General features: G+C 44.5%; 1 protein-coding gene across 1 annotated transcript in view; it reads left to right on the forward strand.

The window, feature by feature from the left end:
• The window catches only part of LOC128878316 (small conductance calcium-activated potassium channel protein), a 183,824-nt gene that overhangs the window by 54,670 nt on the left and 115,563 nt on the right, over positions 1-13,591 (forward strand). The window contains exons 2-3 of the mRNA XM_054126427.1: positions 3,184-3,674; positions 8,745-9,015. Of these exons, the coding sequence (XP_053982402.1) occupies positions 3,226-3,674; positions 8,745-9,015 (720 nt within the window). The 5' untranslated portion in view covers positions 3,184-3,225. The remainder of the gene's footprint in view (positions 1-3,183; positions 3,675-8,744; positions 9,016-13,591) is intronic.

The raw sequence follows: 13,591 nt of genomic DNA on the forward strand, positions 1-13,591 counted from the left end.
AAAGTCGCTGCGCCAAAAGTGCAAAGGTCAAGTTATTTCTAACAGATTTAAACAATTTTTTTCACGACTCGTTTAATTACTTTGGAGCCGCTGCAACTTACTGCGCACCTTGTAATTATTTGCTGATAAAAATAATTAATTTTGCGAATGCGTCCGACGTCGTTAATATTCGTTACGTTCTTTAGTAACTCGCGAAAGAACATCCTCGTTACTCGAATTAAAACTTCACCGTGTTATTCTTATCGGAACAAATTTCAGACCCGCTTTGAACACGAAACTTTTAACACCTCAGTTTACGGATTAAGCGAACTGCCAGATGGAAATTAATATAAATGCGTTCCAGATCCCCCGAATCCCTTGCAAATATAATTTCTCTACGGTTTACGTCGCCGATGAAATATTGCCGAGGAAGATAATTAACGCCGAACGAATTATCTCGAAAGAACAAGGTAACACGGGTACCAGAGCTACCTGAGATCACATAGGTACCTGTATAGCAATTAAATTCATTCATTTTCAATTTAACTCTTGCTGCAGTTGCCCAAGAACTTTGGTCGTTCGAAAAGTTGAAAAGTTGAATTGTAAGGAAGCTGGAAGCGTACAAGCAAGCTTCAGGGGACAAAAATGAAATGAGCAATTTTATCGCACTTTTTCTACAGACCGCTGTTATTTATCACTTTGACTGGTAGAATTCTTCTTCTACGGTTTCAAACCTAATCTCAAGTAATATCTACGCGAGAGATACAGTTGGAGTAGTAAATGCAAATGGTCCGACACGGTCGTCGATGTGCGTAGATGGTATTCCTGGAAAACGATGGAAATGGATTTCTCGTTCGTTTCCAATTCCAGAAACGTAAATGAGGAATAATAGACGAGCCGGTAGCCCTTTTTCGTTGGCTGACGGAAAAACTGCATTTTGAAACAGCTGCCAGGTCGCGAGAACGTTGCAATTTGCTTCGATGCAGATTGCTGACCGCATGCAAATCCGAACGCAATAAAATTCGGGAAAAATGGAACACGTTCGTTTATTACCTTCTTTATTTCAGACCCGTAACGAATGTTAATGGAAACTCGAACGGCCGTTGATACAAAATTTGCTTCAACGTGTCGAATACTGTGACAGTCACCAGGTTTTGCGGTTATAAAATTTTACGGACAAGGAAAACGTTGACAAATATGATAACTCTAATCGTCCAGCGATGAAGCATATCGGTATCTAATTCAGGAAAATTTAAACTCGGTTATGGAACAGTTGCACGCTTACCCAAATATTCATGAAAACCACTAATCCGAGATCTGATAGAATAAACAATACTGTATGGATTTACCGAATTTATTATACATGGTGTTGGAGCACGAGCTCAAATTATGTACGTACCAAATTCAATAAAACAGTATAGTTACTGCTGTCAGTTTCTCCGTCAAGTTTGGGATTAACAATTGACATCGATGTTAAATTTATGGATGTATCGAAGTTTAGACAGCGTACTTGAACAGGTGAACACGAAAGACTCGCGATGCACGTTAAACGTGTTATCCATGCGAAACTCGTTAAAGCAACGATTCCTAACTAGTCGAAGTCCTAATGAATAACGTATTGCTTACCGTCGAGAGTTTGCTCTGACCACAAATCCGGGACAACTGGATTCACTCAGAGTGATCCAATTAAAATTTACACAAAAGTTTGCTTGGATGTCGAGTTATCGGCTCACTTAAGACAACGAAGTCCATCTTAGGAGGGTGAAATTCCGTGCCATCGTTTCAGCAAACATTTGATGGGTAAACGTCGCAACTATTAGTGTGCTAATAGATTAAAAATAATATTTCATAAATTCTCTGCTAGCGGAAGTGACAGAAAGCTGAAAAGTTCGAGAAGCTTCAACATTTAGAATCGTGTATCATCGCCCGATTCAGCGATGCCCAGCGTTCTCTGGAGTCATCGATCAAGCTTCAACTGTTAACCTGCGCGTGCAACGGGGAAATCTCCCCGAGAGTCGCTAAGCCACGGTCAAGCCTGTGAAAATATTTCAGCCCGCGCGTGACAAGACTGCGCGACGAAAGCGCGACGAGCCATATACCAGCGCGAAACAGCGCGGAAGAAAACGAAACCAACGTGAAATCTCGAAGAGCCGGACACCGTGGCAGCGGCTAGGGATACAGCAGCCCGATTGAAAGTCGATACTTGAAGTTCCCCATGCGCTACTACTATATCCGAACGCTTTGCACGACGAGACTGGGAATCGATATTCACGCGTGGCTTTAAAGTCGGTAACATTGATCCTTGGATTCCTCTGAATCGTCGATGTTGGTACCAATGACGAGCGAATCGTTCCACTGGAATCCGAATGAGTGACCGTTCAAAGACCGACAAGGTATGCGAGTGGTTGGTGTTTGACGCGTATACGGGTTAATTCTGGGGAACTTTGATGGATTAAAACTCGGTTTCAAGTGAATGTAGAGATAGAGACTGATTAATTTGGGCTTTTAGACTGGTTACAGATTTATTAAATACTTGAAAAGTTCATAAAGATTAAACGCAGCTTCTAAGTACGTCTAAAAGTGATGAGGACGCTCCTCTACCGAGGGAAGCAATTACGTGCTCTCGTGTCCATATAATCCGACGTGCTATTAACGGGTACTTGCGAGTCTTGCACTTTTAAAGACGTTGCATTCAAACGCTGATACGAGGTTGTAAAACAGCATCGCGTATCAAACCGATAAGCCGATCGGAGTTACAGTTTCATGTCAGTAATAAACGCGCGAACATCTTTCCAGCGGGGAAATAAGATGATAAACCTGGTAATATATAAACTGTGATAACGATTACAACAGGATAGAAACAGTTCTAAAATATATGTACCTAAAATATATATATATATATATATATATATATGTGCTGTCGTATCACGAGTAAGACGACAGAACTGAAGTAAAATCAGAAAATTTCCTTAAAAATTCGCGTGGCGCTCACTGTGTTAAGAAATAAATGATTCAATTGTATATAATTTTATCGAAGAGATAATGTATGTACACACCTAGAACCCTGGATTCCAGTCCTCTGGAATGGACGTAAAGTCCTCCTTTACGTCCTCTGATCAGAGGATCTCCCATCGATCCTTCGGTCCATCGCTGGAACATCAACCTCCAAAACGAGCTAACAGATGTCTAACTTGTGTGTTTCAGGAGATGGCCACGTGACGCGACGGAGGAGAACACGGCCGCGAGATGAACACGAACGGGAACGTCGGATCTCAGGAGGGTGGGAACGGTACCGATTACGGTTCCAGCGAGGAAACGGCCGCCCTGTTGAGCAGGGCGCCACCCCCGCCGGTCGTGGTTGCCGCGGCGTCTCAGGGCAAGCCGGTGCTTACGCGACAGGATCGAGCAACCTTTTTGGTTGCCTCGCCACAGTTGTCCGTCTCGGGGCTCGGCGGCTCCGAGGAGAGCGGCACCAACGAAGACCCGGCCACGAGATCGGTACCGGACATCGAACTGCACTGCAGACTCGACGGGGATGCACAACCGCAGCCACAGCCGCAGCCGCAAGTCCAACTTCCGGTCGTGCCCACCGTCTACCGCTCCAGGCAGCATTCCCACCAGCACAGATGTCGTTGCGATCGGAGGGACTCGTTGGCGCCATCCTCGGCGTTGCATCTTGCGAGGAGCGTTTCTAGGTTAGTGCAGAATGTACTGACTTTTTCGAGCCTTTCTCGAGCTCCCCGCAGCGATCTAGCGACCTCTTAGGCGATATACGACAATAATGGGTTTTTCTCATTGCCGTGTTGCTTGGTGGGTGCGGATATTCACTGCATCTAGGTTAGGCTCCCTTTGGTTTCGCGGTAAACGTATCCCTCTAGCGGAAGGCGCCGTTACAGTTTCTTGTAATGGAGTTCTAAAACACGGATTATTTTAGCAAGATGCACGAGAGTACACGAAACTGCGACTATTTACAAAGTTACAGCTACTTTGGTACCTAAATAAGATTTTCCAAGTCCCATCTATTCTCTGATCTTACTCTGTAATATTCTACGCATCCTAAGGGAGCAATGGTTCCACAGTACTTGGAAGTTAACCCTTTCCTCGCTTTCAGTAGTCAACCCTTTCAGACCTGGATTATTTCTTCTTCTCGCACTAATTGAATTTAATTTTTGGGGTTAACTTGGATTAAAATTTTTTTAATTAATAAGGACAGTCGCACTGTACGCCAGGTCCGAGAGGGTTAATATTCGAATAAAATGTTGACCCTATCGGAGCTATATTCATCGAACCGATGACTCATGAACTCGGTTAGAGAAACACTTCCACGCAATTAAACTCGCATTTGTTGGACGCTTATTCGGTGAGTTAGTAGCACTTTCCACGAAACATTCGAGCATCCATCTGTTATCTTGCATAGTTGGCCGCTGCAGCGGTTGCCACGGTGAATCTCCAACTCGACACAATGCGAGACGCGAGTACGGTCGCCGGGGCGTTTACGGAAAGTTCCAATTTATGTAACTGGCGGAGTTAAGGAGTTCCGTTGCTATTTCAGAGCATATCGAAGAATGGTTCGAAACAGATTGTAACACGAGAACCCCTTGGTGCGCCATAGCTTCCAGCGTTTAAAGTGGTGTAGGTTACCGAGCCACTAAGCGGTGGCTTGTACTTCTTTTCAAGAGTGACAACATTCTCAACACGTATGAGATTTAGGAACGCGTTATTTCATGTTGGTATATTCGCGTAAAGTAATTTGCGACAGGATGTACACTCTCAGAAAACTTATTACTGAACGACGTTTCGACTCATTTCGATCCTTTTCGAATGGAGATACATAAAACACGAAAATAAAAATACCTAATCGAGAGAAACACAAATCAAAATGTCACCGAAATTAGGTACCAAATATTTGCTTTCGTAACCATAAAAATCACACTCGTTCCTTCATCGTCAATTTTTCAAAACTAATTTATCCGTGTTCTTTCGACCCGAAACACGGGTATCCGAACATTCTCGCATCGTTCATCCGCCATGGCACTCCGATGACGAATGATACAAGAAAGTTCAAGATGCTCAATCCCCTGCGCTAAATGAGGATCGCAACAAACAACTTCTCCTCTGAGAACGTTTATTCGGTGTCGCGACATAGTCGGGTCAATATCGTCCAGCGACAACGAAACATAAATTCTCTGGAGGAATTCAGTTGGGCGACAGTTCGTCCCTTTTCTCTTTAATAACTTGAGTTGGCCTCGGTGTTCACAAAAAGGGCTTCGCCTCGGAAGGTTACCGAGCGCGGAGTGTTAAACCCCCCGACCTGGTTTCGAGGATGCAGCGGGACGTAGGAAACTTCTGTTGCTGGAATGGGCCGGAGTTTCCTATTTCCAAATTCGAGATAACGTCTGTTTCGCTACGCGTCGTAAAGCAAAATGCCAAGCGCGGATTCTCTAGCATAGAAGAGAACTATATTTCAGGGAATTGCGTGTTAGATCGGGGGTACTTTACGAGCCGTGCTCTCGATGCCGCGGGAAATTTGTGGCTCTTAATTAGTGTTCTGCAGCGCGTCCCGTAGGAAACGAATAGCGTGTGTACATATGGTAAAATATTACATCCGTCCTACGTCTTCCTGGTTGCTACACTATTGCGAGCAACGCTTTTTGCTATTTTTAATAAACGTCGAAATTGAGTCGTGCGAGCACGTGTAAAATCTATCGATTTAATGAATTTGATGTATCAGGTTGTCGTAAAACTTGATCAAATTTTTCAATCTCATTTACAATATTTTCCCACCTTTCTGACATAGTCGTTATTATAGTCTCTATAAAATTTCCCTAGTTTTTTTTATAAGTCGTATTCGATAGTATTTTCTACATTCCTATACTCAAATTTGAACTATACAAATTATACAGTATTCGGATTAAAAATTCCGAAACGTTGGTGTGTTCTTCCAAAGACAAGGGTACTTATACGCCTTGAGGTAGCCAGCTTCCGATAGGACACCCTGTAAATCCTACGGAAGCCACCCTATTGAACTCGTCGAACGAGACTCTATTTCTGGCACTGTATCTCTCGAACAGCTCCCATTCGTTTGCACGCGTTATATTCCTCTCCATCCTCGGAAAGTCATTTACTGGTCAATCGTTCTTCTTATCCTGGGATTGCGGAGAAAACGCTTGAGTCGCATCGGGGGGGGAGAAAACGAATACGTGAACGATACTTTCACTGAATCGCTCTTCATCGCAAATACGGTTCCATTCGTTTTCTTTCGATCCGTCAGAAACGTTTTTAAAGTCATTTATATCGACAAATCTTAGCTCAGACGACTCTAAGTCGAGGGAAACTCTCTTACGACTCGGTTGCGTCTGGAGACGTTTTCTAACTTTTCTTGTGTAATGGAATTTCGATTAAAAATTGTCTTCGTAACTTTATCTTCACTTAGAAGTTAGAGGGTTCTGAATGTTCCAATACTTTGGTCGAATGTAGTTTCTATATTAATTAAGCTTTCCAAAGAAGACAGCTCTATGAAGAGTCACACCTCACGGACGCCGTGGAACGTTGGTCCATTTCGAGTAATAAATCATGATCAGCCCGTTCGAAACACCATTACGCAAGACAAATGATACCACCGTGAAATAAAATTAATTGTCCTCTCCCCGGATGCCACAATTACTCAAAGCGTAACGCGACCACTTCGATTGCGTTATTAGCACTCGAGAACGGAACCGCGGGATACTCGAGCCCATTGCTAACGATATCTCGGGATGACAGTCTCTTTCCATCAGCGACGTCCCGAACCGAGAGCACTCAACTTACGGAAGACGCTGGACAAAGAGCCCCGCTGACACAATACCTGAACGCATTCAGCCAGGGGAAATCGAATTAGTCGCTTCCGTCGAGATTCAGCTTGGCGCTCCCTCGTATCAAGCTCCTCGACTTTTATATTCCATCGGCTTTTCTTCAGTTCCCTTTGTGCTCGTAGGTTTGCGTGTGGTCTCCTTTGGGCCGATACAGTCGCGAGCCAAGCGTTTCGCCGGCGATGCGGCCAATTTACTCGACACGTCGCGTAGCGTCGCTTAAATTGTCTCTTCGATCGCTATATTAATAGCTAGGAATCGTTGTAAAAAATTATGCGACACTTGTGGAGCGTTCTAAATTTGTTGCTGTACAGAATTATAATCGATGATTTGTATACAATAACGTTTTTACCTAACCCCAAACAGCAGCAAATGGATGACGAGTAACGTTGGTCTCCCGTGAGAGTTGACCTGTTACAGATACATATGTGACGCGTGGTACCAATCATGTTTAGAATTCTGGGAGTACACACGTGCACTAATTGAATTGGTTATTTCAGAAACGACACACGTAGTGTTTCTCGGAAGAGCAAAAAATATCGTTTCTATTCTATCAATTCAGGCTTTAAACACATCGCGTACCGCCAATATACACAATTCACACACTGTACATAAATACGATCGCCTCGTTACCATTAAGCGTTCATTAAATTTCGACTCATTTTACCGGTGAACAATGATCCGAACAATTCGAACGTGTCTTCCTGATGCCGTTCGTCCTACGACGATTTGCATATTCAAATTCTTCTCGTTATAGGCGGTTATTATGTCGATATATATATCGCGATGGCTCGCATCGATACAGGACCCTGTGCGCCGTTAGACATTGCTCAGGTCTGCGTGTACACGACGCATTGTGGACGTCGGGACTATTGACAGTCAATGTGTTTACCTGTTGTATATGATAATTAACTCCCAACGCCAAAATTGACAATGGCGTCGCTTGTTCATTAGGTGAAACGTCATTAGCGGCGTCGATTTGTGCCCCACGATCGATTTCCTCGCGATAACGTATATTATAACGTCACCAGGATAGCGTGCCCTTCGTAATAATCAAATCCGGCATCCGAGCCGAGGATGCCTTAAGCTCCTAAAAAGAAACCGCTACGGCTCGATCGAATTTTAATTGAAACGCTGGTCAAGCGAAAAATGCAATCTCCTCCCCTGCGGTGACTCGAGGCTCTCGAATCTCTTTCTATCTTCCACTTGCGAGTACCTATCAGCCAATCAGTTCGATATGTTTGCAAGTTAACGTCTCTAAAACTAATAATCTTCAACGTCTACTCGAGACTTCGTCAGCTGACAGGATGTAATCAAGTTTCCTCTAGTTTGTCGGATCATTCGATTCAATGCTTGGGTTTTCGAGGCTTCCGGTAGTCAGAGTCTAGTTAACACTACATCGATCAACATATCAAGGAGCAATCAAGCTTCCTCCAGTTAATCAATCATTTCAGTCAGATCCAAGTATCACGATTGGAAGTAATTAACCCGGCATATGCGATCAATCACTCCGCTTTTCGTCTATGTATGTCTCATTCTCGTGATGCGCTATCACGCTGAGCCTGCTCTATCGTAACATTCTTTTCTGAGTCTCTGACTTAGACCCTGACACTTTGATTCTTACCATCTTCCAAAAGAAGGTTAAAATCGAAGGGTCGCAGGTTGAGTGCTTTCCCTTGTAATAAGTCGGCTCGAAGGTGTCGCGAGAAAGGTGTACTTAAAATCAACGCCAATTGCAAAGTGACCTTCGATTTCATACAATAGAGGGACCTACACAATGCAAAGCATATAGAATTGCAAGAAGACCCTCCAGGCGACAAGAGCCTTAACAACACATGGCTCTAGCACTTGGCCAATCCGATTGACGGATTCGCTGGTCCAATACCGTCGATAACATAGTCGCCATTTCTGTTTCAGAGAAAGCGTGAAAAGCGGGCACCACTGTTGCCCGTGCCAGGCCCCGCCGCCGCCAGTTCTCGTTACAACATCGCCCAGCGCACGCATAATACGACAAAGCTCGCAACCGGAAGCGTCAGCGTGTTGTTGCTCCGGATGTTGTTGCCCCCTACACGCTACCACAACCCCGAGTGCCGCCTCCCTGCGGCAACTGCGAGAACCGGGCGACGGAATCGCTGGCATCGCAGCGGACTCGTTGCGGATCAATGGCGGCATTCGACAATTCCGACAGGTAAGCCTCGGCTACCGACCAAACAAAGGGTTTGCCTTGCATCCACCCCCTCACAACCCTTACCCGCTCACCACCCACACACCCGTTGCGTTCACACCACCTCCTTGGATTGTTCTGAAACCGCACCACCTTCTTTATGTGTGTCAGAGTTGGCCTGTGATTACTCTGCGATTACTTTTAAATAACCTAATATAAACGAGCAAGTGGAAATTTCTTTTTTAAGGATTTACACGAAACCGTGTAATAGCGTGGGTTAATCGCTACTCGTAAGCTACGGTATCAGACTCGATCGTGTTCGATTATTTTCAATGGTAATCACGGGTCACAATTCACCCACCGCTGATGCGTGTGTAAATATCATGCTTTCATAGCGCGCGATAAGAATCTGGATGCTGCCAGCGAGTTTCGGTTCCCACCTTCTGTTCTTCATGAATTATGAACAATTCGGATACCACGCTGCAAAGTTCGCGGTACTGGGATGTAGGTCACGCGAGGCTTCCAAAGTCCGCGATAGTTGTACTTAGTTTTGATTCTTTTTCTTAGCTGAAACGAAACGACGCCGAGAATGACGATGAGAACGGCGAACCTAGTTCGATCCGACTTCTTACTCTTGCGGAGTGTATTCCATGTTTTATTCTCGCGAGTGTATAGAATTTTTAACTCTTCGCGGTTACCTGGGTTAGAAGTTGCCCCACCGTTTGCTTAGCTTTGATATTTTATCGAAAGTTTTACATTCGAAAACGAACGTTAAATGGTAACTCCATTCTACACCTACTGTAAATGAAAACAAACTTCTTCCGAGCTGCTTGAGTTTCATTCTTTCGAAAACCGGGCGCCTGAAAGAGCCATTGAAAATTCAAATTCGCGTCGAGCCAATTTCGAACTGCTACTCTTCAGCGCCTAGATTCGAACTTTAACCGCGATGACGTCTCGCGAAATATACAAGCCGTTCCTCCCAGGATTGCATCACGTTCCCATTTCTAATGAACACGTTCGAGGCAGGTGGAATGGCAACGGAATCACGTGTTGGCGGCATCCAAGATTCGTTCCGCGCGAGCGTCCGTCAACCAGCGCGCGACGCGCGGGGAATATCGTTGGAAGAAAGCGGGAATGTTTCCGTTGTTGGGCGCCGCTGTGTCGTTGTTTTCGCTGCTTGTATCGTTGATGATCCGTCCGATCGGTGTTCCGAGATCCCGAGTACGTGTTCGTCTCTGTGTGCCCCTCACCCAACCCCCCGGCTGCGTGCACCTACTTTGGGTTGCTCACGATGTTTTCCTCGTGTTTGGACTCCCCGTTGCGCTGTCACCTTGTTAAAACACCGCCCTCGGGGAATTTCAATTTCCCCGGTTCGCACGCGTGACTGTCCACCCCCTACGCCACCCCCAGCGAACCGCCATTTGGTTTTTCTTGTCTATCCTTTCTTTACTCTCGCGTTTCAATGCCCCGCAGGCCTGGCGGCGTTGCTAGAAAGCCACCGACGAGAACCAAACAACACTTTTGTGGAACAGGCCTGAGCACTTTTCGGGGGTTGAGATAGGGGAGTTTGTACGACTCCGTGGGTAGGAAGGGAATCGAGATGGAAGTTTGGTGGACTTTTAGAAGGAACGGTGGAGGATCTGCGATGGTATCTTGATTTTGGTGTTGTTCTAATCGTTGGTACACGAGAATTCGTGGGAGTAAGTAGCCATTTTGCAATGGAAGAACTGAACTTCTCTATGAAATCATGCATCTGAAATGTGAGAAATTTAGTAAGTCATCAGGAGTCGTAGAGAATCTGAGACGAATCTGTTGAGAGGATCTTGCGATTCCGTTATTATCCTTGGTGCTGTTACATGATTTATCTTGGAGGTGGATTTTCGATAGCCATTCGATGAAAATTAGAGGTAGAAGACTTTCGCAGTGTATATACGTCAGAAAGTTAATTTTCCTCCTCTCGACCCGAATTGTGTATAATTTTCTCTTTAGAGTTATTTTAATTTTATTCGAGTACCATTATTCGACCGGAGGAAGCTGCTGGTACTCAACTGAATAACTGAAAACCTGCGCACTCGTTCCTAATAGAAGTCGATTTTGCTAGATCTCACTTTATCGCAACATGAATTTGTCGAACCTCCTAACTCTTTATTCAAAGCTTCTGCTTCGTTTGTGTTATCTATTAAAAATCGAAATCGCAAGCTGCGTACGTCAGCAATCGATGAAATGAATTCAAGCGTTTGAAGTTCCACGAGCAACCCTCTTTATCGACGAAACACGCTCGTGCTGCCACCTAGCCGAGGGTTGGAACATTAGCTGGAAACAACCCCTAAGCAACAAAGTCTCTGTACCGACGGATACCACGAAGGGGTGGAAAAAGCCGACCTGCGATAAGAAGCTTATTCGAGTCGCTGATAAAAGGTCTGGTAAAGCTCCATTTCATAGATGGCACCGTGTGCGAAGAATAGTTTGCTTCACGTGAAATAAACATCACGGAAATGCTCACTGAGCGAGGCTCCACGAGTTCCATAGAGGTCCTGCACGCGTGATTGATCACTTAAGACCACCTAGTACTTAATTGCAATTACAGTTTTCAACGATACAAAATCGTACTTCATCGTTCAGGATGTCAAATTAACTAAGACGTTAAAACGGGTAAAAGGCACTCAGTTTCTAAAAGAATGTATTTGTCCTCATCTCAAATAACACATTCTTTCGCTCCGCTATGTATTTTAATCGTTTTTATTCCAAGAAGTTATAAGAATTCATTTATATTCTTTATCGTACAAGGCTTTTACGAATTCCTCGTCACATTTCACCGATACATTCCACTCGCTGTATCGACAACAAATTTCATACGAGCCTACTTTCGTAAGTGCTTTCTTTCAGAGATATAACCTTTGAACTCTTCCGGTGCTGCGGGCGTTTATAAGCGATTGACCGGTCGGTACAGTCGTTACGTGAACGCCTGCACGCGTTTTGACGATTGTTGAATCGAAAACGTTACAGTTATGGGTTGGAGAGAGTGTTTAACACGTCGAATTCATAAAGTATGCTATCAACCCTATAAATCGAGCAAGATTTCGTAATCGTGTGATGGAATTTTCATCGCCATCAACAGGGACGGACAAATAACCACCGAAGAGGGGTTAATTTGCTTATTCTCGAGAGGAGATCCTCGACGAGCACGGATCGGGTCGTCGTCGTTAAATGAGATTCAGGACAAAAATGGAACGAAGAGAAAGAGTCGTGGCGGGAAATAGAAGGGGGGAGGGGGTACGCGACATTGTTAGTTTAATTATCTCTCCTTGGCGAGGCGAAACGCTTCGTAACCGTATAGATACCTATGGCAGAGGGTAGGGAAGAGCGAGGATGCACTTTGTACGTGATTTTGGCCGGAAGCCAACGGATTATAATCATGCCCAGGCATGTCGTGCACGGAATCAATGTTCACGCCGTGGAACCGCGACACGAAGCGTAATTGGGCCCTTCTCTCACGCCCCTGGCGATTAACTGTCTCTTTTTCCGCCGAAATTGATGGACAAAAGCTATTTTTCGGCGGTGGCATCCTTCGGTTAACGAGTTCCGGTTTCATCTATTTGTGGGGATATTGTCTTCTGGAATATTGGCGTGGTCGGAGTTGAGGAAAATTAACGTTAAATTACTTTGGTTTAATAACAGACAGTAGAGAATAATTTGGGATTCGTTATGCGTTTGTTTTGGTACTTTTCCTATTTCGGTATTGCGTTGCTAATTATAGGGAAAGCCTCGATCATATTACTTGTCTGACACAGGATGCGTCCGCTGACTTATTCTACTTCCTCAGAACAGAATTGACACGGAGCGTTCTTCTACCGCGGCACTCGTCATCAAAATTTTCTACAAATCTAAATGCAATTGCCGATATTTTTCATTGCTTCGTTCATCGTGTCTAATAAGTAAGAAAGTTTAACTGCGAACCGATACGGCACGGAGGAGATGTTCTCGATGCATAAAATAGAAAGATCTCGAAGTAATTTTCGTGTCGTGTGGCTATAATAATAGAGTTCTCTATAAATCTGGGACAGTATACGTGTTCCTCGCCCATGGAAGCGCATCCTGGGAAATGAAGCGGATGGGATCCGAGACTTTAAAAGCAAGGATAACGGTTTTTACGTTTTTATCGCGTGCAGGCGATCTTAAGCGCGGCCTGAGCCAGAGAACTGTTCTTCTTTGCACGAAATCTATCAGGCTGCTCGTGTCACCAATGCAGCGAGATACGTGGTGGATTTGATGAAAAAGGGGAATGATACATCTAGCCAAACAGACGAATGAGAAATGGAGAACAAAGGGGAGTGAATTTAATTTCTGTGAGCTTTCTCAACGCTGACCAAATAACAAACTATATTTATTCACTATTTGCTCGTTCCGTTATCCCAGAGATTAAACGTACAAATTCTGTTTCTTTGGATTGTCCGACGTTTACTGATAATTGCTTGTTTGGCCTTGGGAAACCATGCACATACATACACACTTCAGTTGATTTTGAAAGTTCTCTGAGACTAAGAGGATTTCATTTGTACGAAATAGTAACAAAAGAGTCTCTCTGTTTGTACTATACCAT

The sequence above is a fragment of the Hylaeus volcanicus genome, chromosome 6 (assembly GCF_026283585.1).
Source record: "Hylaeus volcanicus isolate JK05 chromosome 6, UHH_iyHylVolc1.0_haploid, whole genome shotgun sequence".
Taxonomy (NCBI): Eukaryota; Metazoa; Arthropoda; class Insecta; order Hymenoptera; family Colletidae; genus Hylaeus; species Hylaeus volcanicus.